Source organism: Humulus lupulus, chromosome 1 (assembly GCF_963169125.1).
Source record: "Humulus lupulus chromosome 1, drHumLupu1.1, whole genome shotgun sequence".
Lineage (NCBI taxonomy): Eukaryota > Viridiplantae > Streptophyta > Magnoliopsida > Rosales > Cannabaceae > Humulus > Humulus lupulus.
The window spans coordinates 308615374-308634045 of NC_084793.1; the positions used below are offsets into that span (position 1 = coordinate 308615374).

General features: G+C 37.1%; 1 protein-coding gene across 1 annotated transcript; it reads left to right on the top strand.

Annotated features, from left to right (window-relative positions):
* The first annotated feature begins 2738 nt into the window (after positions 1 to 2738).
* LOC133812797 (cytochrome P450 81Q32-like) lies at positions 2739 to 5142 on the top strand. The gene is made up of 2 exons (XM_062246617.1): positions 2739 to 3747; positions 4331 to 5142. The coding sequence occupies exons 1-2, from the start codon at positions 2782 to 2784 to the stop codon at positions 4973 to 4975; spliced, it is 1611 nt and encodes a 536-aa protein (XP_062102601.1). The 5' UTR covers positions 2739 to 2781; the 3' UTR covers positions 4976 to 5142.
* The last annotated feature ends 13530 nt before the right edge of the window (positions 5143 to 18672 follow it).

The window sequence follows — 18672 nt, forward strand, 5'->3', positions numbered from 1 at the left end:
AACTTTCGGACTCCTCTCATTCATTTCAAAAAACAACCCATTTCTATTGAAATAAAATATTTATTTTATTTTTTTGTCCTTTTCGATTGATTTTTTATATGCTTTAAATTCAATTTTTTTAAATATATTTTTGTGTATATTTATTTCTAAGCCTTTTATTGAGTATTATAAACAAATTTATTTGAATATGTATGAATTATCATCAAAATATACGGAGATTAATATTTTCATATAAGTACGTTTAACTCCAATAAAATACATTAAAATTAATTAGTTTATTTTAATGATTATTTAATTCTAATGATTTAAACTATGCAAAATAAATTTATTTCTTATGCACAATTTAATAAAATAAACCAAATCATTTATTTTCTTGTGTTGTTTAATTTTTGTTATATATATTGTTTTCGTTAAATCATCATGCTTATTTTAATTGTAAATAAAATAAAATAAAATATACAAACAAGTTTTTATGCATCAAATTTAACAAATTAGTTTATTTTAGATTACTATCTGTGCATCAAACTAATTGGTTATAAATTAAATAAAACCAATTATTTATTATATAATTTTATTGTTCAATTAATAAACAAGTAAATAGACTATATTGTTTAATGTAAGTTAAATAGTCACTAAAATAATCTTTTATGTTTACTTAATAAGATGCGTTCACGTTTTATTTTATTTTTTTAACAACCAAAATATTCATTTTATTCATTATATATAATCTAACCACTTCGTTTTATTTCAGTATGTTAATTTTTAAAAATTGTTCATAATTTTTTGTAACGGATTTGGTTGTCATGTTGCATTCCAAAATTATAAACAAAAAATGCTTACAATCATACAAATAATTTTTAATAAGTGCTTTTGTTTATTTCTTAATATCACTACCTTCAATGTTTTTGTTTATGATAACATTAAAATTCAGATTTCTATTTGAGTAGATTTGTACATGCTTACACTTATTAAACGTAATACACTATTTTATAAAATGAAAGTTTTATTTATATGTAATTAATATTTTTGATTTTGAGCTATCTTTTGTATTATTATTATTATTATTAGGGTAGGAAATCATTTGGTATCCTATATTTTTACAAAGTATTATTTTAGTACCATCTGTTTTCAATAATACTCATATGGTACCATGCATTTTAAAATCGTACATATTTGATACCCTAAACTCAAATTTAATTAATAAAATTTTACCAATTTAGTCAAACTGTTGTCAATTATATAAGTTCAAAATTTATATTTAATTACTTAATTACATATAACTGATGACAGTTTGATCATATTGACAAAATTTTATCTATCAAATCTGAGTCTAGGATATCAAATATGTATAATTTTAAAATACAAGGTACTATGTGAACATTATTGAAAATAGAAAGTATCAAAATAATACTTTATAAAAATATAAAGTACCAAATAAGTAAATTCTTTTATAATAATAATAATAATAATAATAATAATAAGAATATATGAAATTATTTACGTATATCATTTTATAATCTAATACCCTAATCAATCTTCATCCAAAACTTGAAGATAAATGTAGAGAGACATTAGTATTCCTTAAAAAAATAATTATAACTTTGATTAGGTGTGTTACAGTGACGAATTATCCAAGTTAAATGAACTGACAATTGAACACTCAGGTTATAATAAGTGCGTCCTCACTGACGCATACGACAACACTACTATACGTACTCAATGACGAAAGCTTCCAATTAGGCCAATTTGTATTTTTAAGATAATTGTGGCTTAAGTTTATCTTTCAAAAGAATACACATATTGTCACGTGTTCAAATATGCAGATAATTATAGGGCAGGGTCTGTTTAATTTACATCTCTCACACATTAATAATGATTATGAGAGATGTTAGATAACTTAATGTGCCAAAGAACTCATTTGGTTATTACCACTATTTCTTAAGAGAATTGTTGGGGGACATTATTAGTGCCCATGTGACATACTGTTATTGATGTAATCCAATATTAGATCTCACATATTTGAATTTAATAAATATTATGAAGTATCACTAATCAATTATGAGGTGACATCTGTGTGGTGTTGGACACCTTAAGATGTCAAATAACAACACTCAAAAGGTGTTTGGTATGGTGTAAAATAAATGTGGGAATAAAAATCTAAATCCCTTCCTACGTTTAGTTCAAATTTTAAAAGGATAAAGTTAATAATTTGTGTGAGTCTCACATGTATTTTAAGGGTAAAGCAAACCCTTTTATACACAAAAATTTAATATTACCTCTATCCTAAAACCCTCTACACTTTTCAAGACAACTAAATTCCTCAAAACAAACACCCATCAATTTTTAATATTCCACTCGTTAAAGTTTTATGATTATTGACAACAAACTATTTCATATTATTACAGATTATATTTTTATAATTACCATTACAAATATATATCATCAAGAATAGTACTATATACGAGGAAGAAAAAGTGTAATAATCTTCTTCTTCTAAGAAAATAAATATTTTAGAATAAAGACAAAATGGATACAAAGCAAGTCAAAACTAATGGCTCATGTTCTTGGACTTTATAGCTAGCCAAAGTTTATCTTCATATATGTTCTTACTATTAATATAACATATACATAAGTGTTCCTATTTTACACCAGTGAAAGTAGTAAAGTAGGGTGTTGACACTTAGCAATTCACTATATATATCTCATATATATATATATATCAACACACCATAGCTAGATATATTCATATCCAAATATTAATTGTTGAAAAACTTTGAAACCATGGAAGAAGAGCCACTACTACTTTACATGTCCCTTTCCTTCATCATCCTCATCCTGTTAGGGTTCAAGCTCTATTATCCCTTCATTATCCAAACCAAAAAACGACACTACAAAACCCTACCACCGACTCCACCGAACTCACTCCCAATCATCGGCCACCTCCATCTCATCAAACACCCCTTCCACCGAACACTCCACCACCTGTCTCGTAAATACGGCGACGTTTTGCTGCTCCACTTCGGCTCCCGCCGCGTGGTGGTGGTATCGTCGCCCTCGGCCGTGGAAGAGTGCTTCACCAAAAACGACATCGTTCTGGCCAACCGGCCGCCTCTCCTCGTAGGGAAACACCTCGGCTACAACTACACCACCGTCGTCCAATCCCCTTATGGCGACCACTGGCGCAACCTCCGCCGCATCGGCGCCATCGAGGTCTTCTCCTCGAGCCGTCTCAAGTCGTTCTCGGGGATCAGAAGAGACGAAATCAAACGACTGCTTCGCAAACTAAACAACAATAATAGTAATAATGGTGGTACTGGTAGTGGTGAGTTTGCGAAGGTGGAGATGAAGTCGCTGTTCTCGGAGATGACTTATAACATCATGATGAGAATGCTGGCCGGAAAACGGTACTACGGGGAAGATTTATCGGACGAAGAAGAGGCGAGGCAGTTTAGGAAGATCATGAAGGAGGCTATATCCTATGCCGGTGCGACGAATCCCGGGGATTTCTTGCCGGTTCTGAACTGGTTTGGTGGTAAGAATGGTTATGAGAAGAGAGTGAAGAGGCTTGCGATGAGTACAGATGGGTTCTTGCAAGGTCTGATCGATGAGCATCGGAGCAAGAGGAGGAGTAGTAGTACTGCTACTATTCCTAGTCAACTAGACGATAGTATGATCAATCATATGCTTTCTTTGCAGGAGTCGCACCCTGATTATTACACTGACCAAATTATCAAAGGCTTTATGCTGGTACGTTATTAGTTAATTAATTAATTACGAGTGTTGCTATTTGTTACTTGAGTACCCAACAACACATGGTATGCTTATCATACTTCATAATACTTATTAAACTCAAATAAGTAAAACTCGATATTGAATTACAACAATAACAATATGACAGCTACTTGTGGTGTTGGGTGTTATAGTGGTGCCCTTTAACACTTCTCATTAATTATATATATATATATTAAGAAAATTGTAGTTGTCATTCTTTTTTTGGTATAATCTAATATCGAGTAACACTTATTTGAATTTAATAAATATTTTTTGATATCACTAAATAATCATGGGTGCTACCTTATGTGGTGTTGGACACTTAAGATGTCAAATAATAACACTCATATGTTATATTAATAGTAGTTATATTTTATTTAAGTTTAAGTGTTTATAAACTACCGTTAAATATAAGAATATTCTGTTAAATATAAAAATATTCCGTTAAAGTTAACATTAAGAAATAAAAAACTGTTAAAACTAAAAAATTTCATTATCAACTTCTATATATAATATCCGATGTAGATGATATAATAACTCTAGCTCTCTAATTTTTCAGGTATTGTTGCTAGCTGGGACTGACACATCATCGGTGACATTAGAATGGGCAATGTCCAATCTACTTAACCATCCACACATTCTCGAAAAAGCCAAATCAGAGATTGATGATCAAGTTGGACAACACCATTTGGTGGATGAACAAGATCTTTCCAAACTTCCATACCTTCAAAGCATTATTTCCGAGACATTACGACTCTACCCAGCAGCTCCATTGCTCGTTCCTCACTACTCATCAGAAGATTGCACTATTAAAGGATTTGACATTCCACGTGGCACAATCTTATTAGTTAATGCATGGGCTATACACAGAGATCCTAAGATATGGGGTGACAATGCTGAGAGTTTTAAGCCCGAGAGGTTCGACCTCGCGGGTGGGGACGAAGGTGCTGGACTTGTCAACAAGCTAATGCCTTTTGGATTGGGAAGAAGGGCTTGTCCTGGATCGGGCTTGGCCCAACGTGTAATTGGCTTGACTTTGGGGTGTTTGATACAGTGCTTTGAGTGGGAAATGATCAGTGAAGAAAAAATCAACATGAGTGAAGGCAGAGGTGTCACAATGCCGAAAGCTATTCCATTAGAAGCTATGTGCAAACCACGTCCTATCATGAACTCGGTTATATGTGACTCTATTCATGATATTTAATCATAAAATAGAGTTTAATGCAAATTTTCATTACTTCTATGTTGAATATTATATATCAATGATAAGTTGAAGGTCGTGACTTGGTTTGAGGTTGTTGGGCATTGTTGTCTAAAAGTATGTATTTGTAAAGTTTATATGAAATTAAAAAAAGTGAAAACTTTCTATAATTTATGGATTATGTTATTATTGAATAATATATATATATATAAGGATGGATTATGTTATTGTTGAATAATATATATAAATATTAGAAAATTTGTAAGTTAGTTAATGTAACTATGCTATTAGTATAAACGAGTTATATACGAGAGGATTAACAACCTAGTAGATAATGAACTAAATAGTTTTAGGATTTATGCCCTTAATGAAACCATATTTCTCATGTAACACATTTTTATCATCAATAAAAGAAGTAGATTTCATTTTGTTTATTCAATCGCATTGTTCGCTTGTTTTATTACATGTTTATTCAATTAATACAATCATTCATAAAATTCCGAACATATATAGAAAGTTACAATTATAGTGACTAGGTCACAGTGGATTATAGTTGTAATTATATGTTCAAAAGAATGAGTCCTAAGATTAAATCAGTGCATTGGATTTTCACTGATTTGGTAATCTACGATATGATCTACTTACACATTCGGGGCATTGACCAAGTAGATAGGATCATATGTATTTGGTTACATCGGATTTAGACCAATATTGATTATTGATAGATAAATAAGTATCATTATTATCAAATATAATTAATGTCACAACGTTGATCATATGTCAAGTCGATCTTAATTCTGAGTGATAATATGGTAATATATTATTTAAATCTTTTAATTTGTTCGTTATCAACTTACCCTACGCTTTAGCCTATACTTACATCATGGAGATTTAGTAGTGTAATTGAGTGTGAGTATTATTCATAGATATGGAATCTATAACTTCTGCATGAGAAGTGAAAAAATGTTTCCTTAATTACTTTGTTCAAAAGGTTAAATGATTGAGATCTCATTTATGTGTTTCAGTTCACAGAAGTATCATTTATAAGGAACTTAGTGAGAGTTAAAAATAAAATACTGATGATGGGTAAAATGGTAATTTTCACCCAACTCGTTAGTAAGTCATCGACAGAGGATTGACTGATTCTAATGGTTATTAGAATGGATAACATATTTGTGGTTTGGAAAATACGTTCTATGAATTCAAGAGTTCAATTTCGAATCTATAGTGAATTCATGAGGAATTAATAAATTGTGAGATAATTTATTTGATAAATAAACTCACGAGAATTTATTGAAGCTTGTATTCATGGATTCATGGTCCTCATGTCATCTCTTATTAAATTAAGTTTAATAGTCTCAAACAATTGATTTAATTATCAATTTTGACTCTCTTTTTCGTTATCAATTTAATAACAGAACTTAAAGAAAATAAAGAAGATAAACACCGAGAGTTTACGTGGTTCAAGTTATAGAACAACCCTACTCCACGAGTCTTTAGTATCAGTGTTCTTGAAGCTTGAGATAACAAGCTTCAATGGAGGTTTTCTCGGGTAGCGTATATATTTCTCTGAGTACAAAAGTCGTGAACCATTTTACAATGGTACTGTAACGTCCTGGATAGCCAAGACCGCTACACTGTGTGATTATAAAGGTGCAAGACTTGCTAATCAAGTCATTTTAATCAAATGTGTCATTAATTGAGGTGTTCTAGGGTTAAAAGATATTTTGGCCTCAAAAGATACATTTTATAAAGCATAAACCATTTACAGCAGGGATCCCCAAAACTATTTAGTGTTTACAAGCTGATTTACAAAAATTCAAAAGTCAAAGACAACATTGGCCCTACTAAGGCAAAACAGGTGATTCTGGTCCTCTCGTCCTTGTAACTTCCTCAACCGTGGCGGTTGAGCGGCCTGACATGTATATTCACCCTGCAGAGCTCTCCAATCAAGGTTGATCGATCTTGCCTTTGCCTTTACCTGCACCACGCAACACCCATGAGCCAAGGCCCAGCAAGAAAACAACATACACAACATAAACAATATTATCAAACAAATATTCCAATAAGCATGTTCAAATATTCAATCCATAGCATATAAGCATACTTCAAGGTACAAGTAACCTCATCTATACTTAGATTATTCAACAATCTCATTAATCACATTCATAGCCAAATATAATAATCAATTAACACAAATAGCAGGGTCGACACCTTAGGTCGCACCCTCTGTTTAACTCACTGACTCCGGCCCGCTTAAACCGAGCTCAGTGCATAATAAGCTGTCCTCGGATACTAGTGTCCGAGCCGTGCCAATTGCACAAGTTAACCGTGGCATGCTTAGGCTGTCGGTTTACAATTTACATGGCATAATACCATTCTTTCAATCATATATATCAGGGAGCCCTTAGTCCCGTTTAAATATTCAACCAGGTGTAGTTTTCTTACCTTTGGCTTCTAGATGAACTAGTTACGGGCGATACTCCTTGAGCGCGATCCGATCCCCGAGACCTAGCTTAGTACCTAGTCACAACCATGATGAAGGATACCATTAACAATCTTAAATGAGTTTCTAAACCAAGTTCTAGTCCCCGGATCATTGATCTTCACCAAATATGGTAAAAGATTCAATCCCGAGCACCCTAGGTTAAATTCCCAAGCCTAAAATCTCAAAATCCCAAAATCCCTTAAGGGCCCCGGCATGGCCCCAACCAGAGCCCTCCTAAGGCACAAAAACAGGTAAGGGCCGCGGCCCTACATGGACCATGCCACGGCCCGCCCCCCTTCCTCAGCACATCTCAGCTTTCAAGGGTTGCGGCTCACCAAGAACTATGACGCGGCCCGACCCTTCGAACCCAGAAAAACCCACCATTTTCAACCTTTAAACCTCACTTTAGGCCACCCCAAAGCTCCCAACTCAAAACCAATTAATAACAACATCATTAGAAGGATTTAAACAACATAATTCAACTAAGAATCCAGCCTAACACTCACCAAAATCCCTTTCCCAATTTCGTAAATTTCAAACCCAAAAACTCAAAACCAGCCATGGAAACTCTAAAATTCAACCACCAAACTTTGAATTGAACCTTACCTCAGCTGTAGAATCGTTTCTCCAAGGATCCCCTGGCATATCTTCAGAGTTTTAAGTCTCAACTCCATCTTGAATATCAAAATCACAACTATTACAAACTCAGCCATTTTTCTTGAATTTCTAACCTCAGAAACGAAAATTAATGCTTACCTTGGCTCAAATTCAACCCTTGATTAGTTCCTTGAGCTAATCCTCTAGTTCAGCCCGTCAATTCCCCCAAGTTTCAGTTAATTCCCCCTTGAAAATAAGGGTTTTTCCTTTGCTAAGAGAGAGAAGGAGAGAAATGTTGGTTTAATTTCTGTTACTAGTATTTTCTAAGTCTTTCCAAGTATATCCTTAGGTGATTAAACTAATCCCAAAGCTCGGGGTACCGGAAATGTCCCTGAGGGCAAAATAGTAAAATTCCCCAGTATTCCCGCTTAAACATCCTAACCTCAAATATATCTCCAATTATTTATTTTCATCACCTGATAGTCTAAATCACTACCCGATACCTAAAATACCCCTGACTTGTCCAAAGTCAATTATAATGCCCCGTTGTGACTTTTCCCGCTATCTAGCCCTAGGATCGCCTCGAGTCGCCGGCTACAGAATTATCCACATAATAATGTGGTTCTCACATATATAACATATTTATTTCATATTATCACAAAATATCATCAATTATCATATAATATCATTTAAGCACTATTAATCACATAATATCACATTCAAATAAAATTATTCACTCTAATCCCATTTATGCCCTCCCGACACACTAATCAAGGCCCTTAAGCCTTATTAGTGAATTTGGGGTCGTTACAACTATCCACTCCTAATGAGAATTTCGTCCTCGAAATTTACCTGAATAATTCGGGATACTGTTCCCGCATTGCTGATTCGAGCTCCTAGGTCGCCTCCTCGACCTTACTATTCCTCCACAGCACTTCGACTAACGGAATAGTCTTATTCCGTAAAGTTTTATCCTTTCGATCCAGAACCTGAACTGGTCGCTCCTCATAGGACAAATCTGTCTGTAGCTCTAAGTCCTCATACTTCAGCACATGTTTTGTATCAGACACATACTTTCGCAACATGGAGACATGGAACACATTATGAACTCCTGACAGCGACGGTGGCAACGCCAATCTGTAAGCCACCTGTCCAATCCTCTCTAGGATCTCAAAAGGTCCAACGAACCGAGGGCTCAGCTTTCCCTTAACTCCAAATCTTTTCACCCCTCGCAGCGATGAAACTCGCAAGAATACATGGTCCCCAACCTGGAACTCCACATGTCTACGCCTAGGATCAGCGTAGCTCTTCTATTTGCTTTGCGAGGCGAGCATCCTGGCTCGGATCTTTTCAATAGCCTCATTGGTCTTCTGAACCATATCTGGGCCTAAGTACTTCCTCTCACCCATTTCATCCCAATGAATAGGTGATCTACACTTTCTCCCATATAGCATTTCATAAGGAGCCATTCCAATCGTGGCTTGATAACTGTTATTATACGAGAACTCAATCAAGGGTAAATACTTGCTCCATGATCCCTCGAAATCAATAACACACGCTCTAAGCATGACGTCCAATACCTGAATGGTACTCTCAGTCTGTCCATCAGTCTGAGGGTGAAATGCTGTACTAAACTTCAGCTGAGTCCCCATAGCTCTCTGCAGAGCTCTCCAAAACTTGGAGGTAAAGATAGGGTCTCGATCAGATACAATAGACTTTGGAACCCCATGGAGACGAACTATCTCCCTCACATACAACTCTGCATACTGTTCCACTGTATAGGTTGACCTCACTGGTAGAAAATGAGCTGACTTGGTGTATCTGTCCACTATCACCCACACCGAGGCATGAAGTCCAACTGTCCTGGGTAATCCTCCCACAAAATCCATCGTAATGTCCTCCCATTTCCACTCTCGGATACCCAAAGGCTGAAGCAATCCCGCCGGTCGCTGATGCTCAGCCTTAACCTGCTGACATGTCAAACATCTAGCCACATACTCTACCACGTCCTTCTTCATCCCGGGCCACCAATATAATGTCCGTAGATCCTGATACATCTTCGTGGTACCCGGATGAAGTGAGTATGGCATAGTGTGAGACTCATCCAGTATCTCTTGTCTGATCCCCTCATCTGCCAAAACACAAATCCGTCCCTGATATCGAAGTAAACCTGTGTCAGATACAGTATAATCCTTAGCTGTCCCTGCTAAGACGTGTTGTCTAATCTCCTGCAACTGCGCATCCACCAACTGTCCCTCCTTGACCCGCTCTGACAAGGTCGACTGCAAGGTAATATTAGCTAACTGACCTACCACCAGTTCTATCTTTGCCCTGACCATCTCATCAGCTAATTCCCTCTAGATCTGGGTGGAACTATACAACTATCCTGGGCCCCTCCGGCTCAATGCATCTGCCACCACATTGGCTTTCCCAGGGTGGTAAAGGATGTCGCAGTCATAATCCTTAACCAACTCCAACCAGCGTCTCTGTCTCATATTCAGATCCTTCTGAGTGAAGAAATACTTCAAACTCTTATGATCAGTGTATATCTGGCACTTCTCCCCATACAAATAATGTCGCCACACCTTCAGTGCGAATACCACTGCTGCTAACTCCAAATCATGAGTCGGATACCGCTGCTCATACTCCATCAGCTGCTGAGATGCATAGGCTATAACTTTCTCATTCTGCATCAACACGCAGCCTAAACCCATCCTCGATGCATCACAATAGACCACAAACTTTCCTTCCTCTGAAGGAAGACTCAACACAGGTGCAGAAATGAGTTGTCGCTTCAATTCTTGAATATTGTCTTCACATTTATCTGTCCAGATGAACTACTGATTCTTCCTTGTCAACTCTGTCATTGGTGAAGAAATCTTTGAGAACCCCTCTACGAACCGTCTGTAATAACCGGCCAATCCAAGGAAACTTCGAACCTCCGAGGCATTCCTTGGCCTCAGCCAATCCCTTACTACTTCTACGTTGGATAGATCCACCTTAATCCCTTATGCCCCAACTATATGCCCAAGAAAGGTCACCTCTGGCAACCAAAACTCACACTTCTTAAACTTGGCGTACAACTGATGCTCCCTTAATCTCTGTAAAACCTGTCGGAGATGCTGCTCATGCTCTGTCTCTGAACTGGAGTAAACCAAGATGTCGTCGATGAAAACAATGACGAACTGATCCAAGAAGTCCTTGAACACCCTGTTCATCAGATCCATAAAAGTTGTCGGGGCATTGGTCAAACCAAAAGACATGACCAAAATCTCATAATGTCCATACCGCGTCCGAAAGGCCGTCTTCGGTATATCTTCATCTTTGGTCCTTAGTTGGTGATAACCAGATCGAAGATCAATCTTCGAGAATACCGTCTTACCCTGCAGCTGATTGAACAAGTCATCAATCCTTGGTAGGGGATACTTATTCTTGATGGTCAACTTGTTCAATTCTCTATAATCTATACACATCCTCAAAGTCCCATCCTTCTTCTTAACAAACAACACTGGAGCGCCCCATGGAGAATAACTAGGCCTGATGAATCCCAAATCCAGAAGTTCTTGCAACTGTATCTTCAATTCCTTCAACTCTGCTGGTGCCAACCTATATGGTGTCCTTGATATTGGTTCTGTCCCCGGTGCTAACTCAATCTCAAACTGAATCTCCCTACGCGGCGACAACCCTGGTAAATCCTCAGGAAATACGTCTAAGAATTCACACACCAATCTAGTATCTTCTGGCCCTGCTGGCAATATCTTGGTGGTATCAACTACGCTAGCCAGAAAGCCTATACATCCACCCTATAACAAATCTCTGGCTCTCAATGTAGATATCATGGGTACGCGGGGTCCAGATACCGCACCCACAAATACAAACGGGTCCTCGCCCTCAGGCTCAAAAGTTACCATCTTCTTCCTGCAGTCAATGGTAGCTCCATATCTCACCAACCAGTCCATCCCCAGAATCATATCAAAATCCTCTATACTTCAATTAGATCTACTGATAATTCCCTACCATCCACTACCACTGGCAGTGCCCTAATCCATCTCCTAGATACTACCAGTTCTCCTGTAGGCAAAATGGTCCCAAACCCTGAAGTACTATACTCACTAGGTTTACACAGTTTATCAATCACCTTATCAGAAACAAACGAATATGTAGCACCAGAGTCTATAAAAACAGTAAAAGGAGTGCCAGCACTAGAGAGCTGACCTGTCACTACCGAGGGACTAGCCTCGGCCTCAGCCTGTGTCAAAGTGAATACTCGAGCTGGAGTCAAGCTATCCACTTTCCCTGCTTCACCTTTCTTCACTGTTGGGCAGTCTTTCCTTAGATGCCCCACTGTACCGCAAACGAAGCAAGCCTTGGCCTGACACTCGCCTAGATGGCGTCTTCTACATCTCGGGCACTCTAGATAGGTCCGCCATGCTTCACCACCACTCTGACAGCCACCCCGACCCCTCCTATCAGGACCAGGATTGGTTGAGGTGTCAGGAGTCTTCCTCTTTAAGTCACTGGGGCCTTTGCCCTTACCAGATCCAGAATATGGAGGCACCGCCCTGCGGCCCTCCCTTCTCGCTACACTATCTCTCCATATCTTGTTTTCTGCCTCCTCAGTGGTAAGAGCCTTCTCAACGGTCTGGGCATAAGTGTTTCCTCCAGGTATCATTGTAATTCTAACATCTCGGGCTATCATAACATTCTGCCCTCTAATGAATCTATCCTGCCTAGCTGCATCGGTAGACACAAGGTCTGGTGCAAACTTTGCAAGTCTATCGAACTTTAGGGCATATTTAGTAACAATCATGTTGCCCTGAACCAGACTCACAAATTCATTTACTTTCGCTGCTCTGACAGCAGCATTGTAGTATTTCTGACTGAATAGATCTTTCAAACCTTCCCAACTCAATGTAGTCACATCCCTAGTCTACGATGCCACTTCCCACCAGATACGGGCATCCTCTCTCAGAATATATGTGGCACAAGCCACTCTGTCGTGCCCCTCTACTCTCATTAAATCCAGAATTGTAATAATCGTTGTCAGCCATTGCTCGACCTTCAATGGATCAGGTCCTCCTTCAAAAATTGGAGGTTGTTGCTTTCTGAACCGTTCATATAACAGCTCCCATCTGTTTCCAACATCTCCAGACTATACCACTGTAGGTGGTATACCAGGGGCAGCGCTTCCTGATGAAGCCTGTTGTCGCAATAAGCGAATCTACTCATCTTGGCTCTGTAGTCGAGCCTGCATATCAGCCATCAACTGTTGCCAATTCTCAGGGGCTGGCGGAGGGTTTTGGCCCTGGTCATCATCTCTGGCCCTAGATCTAGTGCTGGCTAGTCACGTAGATTTTCTTGGACACATAGTTATCCAAGTCAATCTGCAATCAACGACTCGCCCATTAGACCATGATGATAGGGCATCAACTTCTCCTACAATCCATCAGAATACCATAATCAACCACAAGCATTCACAAATTAAACACTCATCCACATGCATCAGCTGCTAATAAGCACGCTCCATAATCATCATACTAAGCTATAATATAAACATTCCCTAATGGGCAATAAACAATTTAACCATTCAAATATTCATTCACATGCACTGCAGTGCTAATAAGCATACCTTAACATTTTCATGCAATAGTCAAGGCCTAGGCCCTATTAGTATCTCATTCTTCCTAATAATTCACTAAATAATAACATTCATTTCTCATTTCAGGCATATAAGAAAATAAACACATATTCAGATTACCAAACCCTGAATCGAGCTTGTCTCTAGCAGCGAATGTACATGTCCAACCTGTCTTCAGGAACCTTTAAACCTAGGACGCTCTAATACCAAGTTGTAACGTCCTGGATAGCCAAGACCACTACACTTTGTGATTATAAAGGTGCAAGACTCGCTAATAAAGTCATTTTAATCAAACGTGTCATTAATTGAGGTGTTCTAGGGTTAAAAGATATTTTGGCCTCAAAAGATACATTTTATAAAGCATAAACCATTTATAGCAGGGATCCCCAAAACTATTTAGTGTTTACAAGCTGATTTACAAAAATTCAAAAGTCAAAGACAACATTGGCCCTACTAAGGCAAAATAGGTGATTCTGGTCCTCCCGTCCCTGTAACTTCCTCAACCGTGGCGGTTGAGCGGCCTGACATGTACATTCACCCTGCAGAGCTCTCCAATCAGGGCTGATCGATCTTGCCTTTGCCTTTGCCTTTACCTGCACCACGCAACACCCGTGAGCCAAGGCCCAGCAAGAAAACAACATACACAACATAAACAATATTATCAAACAAATATTCCAATAATCATGTTCAAATATTCAATCCATAGCATATAAGCATACTTCAAGGTACAAGAAACCTCATCTATACTTAGATTATTCAACAATCTCATTAATCACATTCATAGCCAGATATAATAATCAATTAACACAAATACTAGGGCCTACACCTTAGGTTGCACCCTCTGTTTAACCCACTGACTCCGGCCCGCTTAAACCGAGCTCAGTGCATAATAAGCTGTGCTCGGATACTAGTGTCCAAGCCGTGCCAATTGCACAAGTTAACCGTGGCACGCTTAGGCCGTTGGTTTACAATTTACATGGCATAATACCATTCTTTCATTCATATATATCAGGGAGCCCTTAGTCCCATTTAAATATTCAACCGGGTGTAGTTTTCTTACCTTTGGCTTCTAGATGAACTAGTTACGGGCGATACTCCTTGAGCGCGATCCGATCCCCGAGCCCTAGCTATGCACCTAGTCACAACCATGATGAATGATACCATTAACAATCTTAAATGAGTTTCAAAACCAAGTTCTAGTTCCTGGAACATTGAACTTCACCAAATATGGTAAAAGATTCAATCCTGAGCACCCTAGGTTAAATTCCCAAGCCTAAAATCTCAAAATCCTGAAATCCCTTAAGGGCCCCGGCATAGGCCATCCATGCCGCGGCATGGCCCCAAACAGAGCCCTCCTAAGGCACAAAAACAGGTAAGGGCCGCGACCCTACATGGACCATGCTGCGGCCCGCCCCCTTCCTCAGCACATCTCAGCTTCCAAGGGCCGCCGCTCACCAAGAACTATGCCGCGGCCCGACCCTTCGAACCCAGAAAAACCCACCATTTTCAACCTCTAAACCTCACTTTAGGCCACCCCAAAGCTCCCAACTCAAAACCAATTAATAACAACATCATTAGAACAGTTTAAACAACATAATTCAACTAAGAATCCAGCCTAACACTCACCAAAATCCTTTTCCCAATTTTTGAAATTTCAAACCCAAAAACTCAAAACCAGCCATGGAAACTCTAAAATTCAACCATCAAACTTTGAATTGAACCTTACTGATAACTCTACAAAAAAGAGTTATTTTACCACTTTTTATGTGCTAATTGTTGCTTAATTCTTGAGTTTTAAATTGATTTATTAAGTTTTTAAGTAATTTTGAATTTATTGGGTTTATTTTGATTTTATATATTTTTGTGTGTTTTTATAGTTATTTTGTTGTAAAATGTCGTAGTTAATTATTTGAATTATTGTTGTTTAGTTTGAGATAAAAAAATGTTGTATTATTAAAATTAAATGTTAAATATAAATTAAGTTCTAATTAATATTTTCAAAGAATTAAATTGATTTATTTTATAGTTGAAAATATTTTATTATGATTTAGTTTATATTTATTTTGTAGGGAAAATAATGCATTTTTGCTCTTGAGGAGAAAGAAAAATGAAGAAAATGTGACATTTTCAAGGAAAGTTGGCATTTTTCTCCTTGGGCCCACGCAAACAAAGCAAACAAAGAAACCAAACACTAAATTATAAGACATTGGTTATTTTTTGAGTATGAAAATGTACCTCTTGGAATAACTTTTTTAGAAGGCCATGCAACTGTGGAACCAAATGCTTCTTGTATTGTAAGCATCGCATGATTATGACGAAATAAGTAAGATTCTGGTACAATAGCAACATCAACCCATACTTGCATAAAGTCTGGTCCAAGAGGCTTTCGATGTACAGTTATCTTTGGATCACTAGAATCCCAAGGACCTTCAGCAACAATTACATCTGCCCAGTCAAGCAAGTAGCAAGCATTCTTCCCTTCTGTAAAGTTATGTCTTTTTTCTAGTGCAATACTCTACCAAATTTATTTTAAAGACAATATATTAGTTTCTGTAATTGTTCTTCTAAAATGAAAATTTAAAACAATAACAACTTTAATAATTTACCTTAGGGGACTGAATATTGTTTGACTGTGGTACATTGCGAGACTGTCCTTCGCTTGGTGTCACTTTACCACCAACCTAAATATAAAACCAAGATAAGTTTCATTGGAAGAAAAGAAAACTAAGGTTTATAAGTGCAAGATAGAAATACCACCAAGTGTTCTTTAAGTAGATTCATCATTTCAGTCATTTTGAGCTTCATATTATGTTGCTCTTCTTCTAACTTGGAGATCTTGCTATTACACATATTAATAACAATTAGCTTTGACCTTGTTACGCCTCTTCCTTGTCCGATTAAACGACTAGATTTTGGGTTACCAAACAATTTTGTCAAGGCATCCTCATCAGCGTTGTCTGTAGTTCCAGATTTTGGGTCTTCAAGGAGAATCTCATTCAATGAACCCTGCATATAAATTAGTATTGCTAATGTATGCATTATGGAAAATAAGTAAAAATTCACAAAAATTAAATGACTAATACTCACAAAAATATCAGATGCCGTTGGGTTTACAGGTTCACCATTCTTCTTGGTATGGGCTCTCCGAAAAGCATCGATTCTAGATATTTTAACATCCTCATTTTCTTTCTTCTACACAATACATCAATAGAGATTATAAAATAGAGACTACAATAATGGAAGCGAAAATAGAGATTATGAAACTTTATTATTACCATATCATCGATTGAGTACAATTAGGTATCTTGAGTAGCTAGAGCAACACTCAAGCAAAACATCAATTCAAATGAGCTACTGATTAATGTTTTTTTTTTTATTGAATGTTGAGCATAAGAAAGATAATAAATTGAAAAATTATCTTTTAAAGTGTACAAAGAAAAATTCGGTGAGGGTGACAGACAGGTCTGGAATTTTTATATTAGAATTTGGTTTGAGGTGGAGGAAGCAGTTATGATAAATGGTTGACCAAGGGACAAGCTTTTTAAGTTATTTAAGACAAGGGAATTGAAATGAAAAAATAGGACTAAGGAAGAATATAGAGAACAGGAAAATGAAACAAATAGAAAGAAATATTAGTTTATGTGTTATTTATTTAATTCTCAAAATATACTGTTACTCTGTATTTTTATAAAGATAAGGAGCTTCCTAAGGAGCTAATCGAAATATTAGTTTTATAGAGGCTTCCTTCAATGGTCCGTGGTCTGGATCTGGACAGGTCTGACAAAGGCACCAATCACCTTGATTTATGTGGTACTCTTCATTGTCAGAAAAGACACTGGTAAGGTCAAAGATGAGTGACAGAGACATTTGAGGTTTCATAGATTGATGCCCTCTTAGGATCTGTGGGGTCTTATGCAAGGTCACTGATATTTTGTGGATGGGCATTGCATTCTGAATCTATTGGTATGGGCAGTGAGGTGAATTGAAGTTGACACCCTACATAGGCACTGTGTGTTTCATGTGTAGCTGTTTTGTGGCTGTGAATATTTATTTGTTTAAGTCTGGAAATATACTAAACATGGCTATGCTTAGCTTCTTAAAGATAAATTTGTTACATGGTCTATGTGGTTATATTTTTATAAAAGTACGACCAACTCGATAGTAAATTTGTGTTTATAAAGGGCAGAGTATGATGAGATAGTTTGATTAGTTTTTTAAAATAGCTTTTACTTAGCTTAATAAGGACATGCTATTTATTGCCGAGCTTTTTTGGTAATTTATGATCATAAAATTGAACTTTGCTTCCTAGTCACTCCCTTGATATTTTCTTATTTTTGGAAAATTTTTCCTTCAAAGTGGTATGGATTATTTTGGTAATATGAGTGTTGACCGCGTTTTTGGCCAACGACGTGTGAATGTCAAAAACGATAAAATCTTCAAGAGAAAATAAATGACACAGACGAGTTTATAGTGGTTCAGCTCCAATGTGTTGGTAATAGCTTAATCCACTTAGAGTTATGATTATAAATCTGCACTCAAGATCAGATGAACCTAAGTCAACTGAGTTTCTTCAGTGCACATTACAAAAATACAAGAATTCTCTCAAATGCCAGTACTTTCTCTCTCCAGAAAATTCAAATCAAAAGTTGAAAAATCCCCAAAAGTCTAAAATGAAGAATCCCCTTTTATGATGCCATAAGCCTTGTATTTATAGGCTCAGGATCGTACAGATGATATCCCCCATAATCGGGATATTTTATTATTCTCATTATATTTAAATTACAACAATATTGAAAATGTAACAGTACACCAAATTTGTGGGATAAATGAGAGATTCCCGCGTATGCCAAAACCGATTCTTGTTGAAGTCGTTTCTGGGAATCTTGACGTAGTCCTCCTCTATCTGGTCGACCCATATCTCATTCAAGCTGGTCGAACACACCTTCACTGGGCAGTCACGCACTTGACTGGGTAGTC

Bases quoted from the DNA above. Each gene is read 5' to 3' on its own strand.
- LOC133812797 (XM_062246617.1), top strand. From the start codon at position 2,782: ATGGAAGAAGAGCCACTACTACTTTACATGTCCCTTTCCTTCATCATC. The intron at 3,748-4,330 runs GTACGTTATTAG...CTAATTTTTCAG, and splicing joins TTATCAAAGGCTTTATGCTG to GTATTGTTGCTAGCTGGGAC.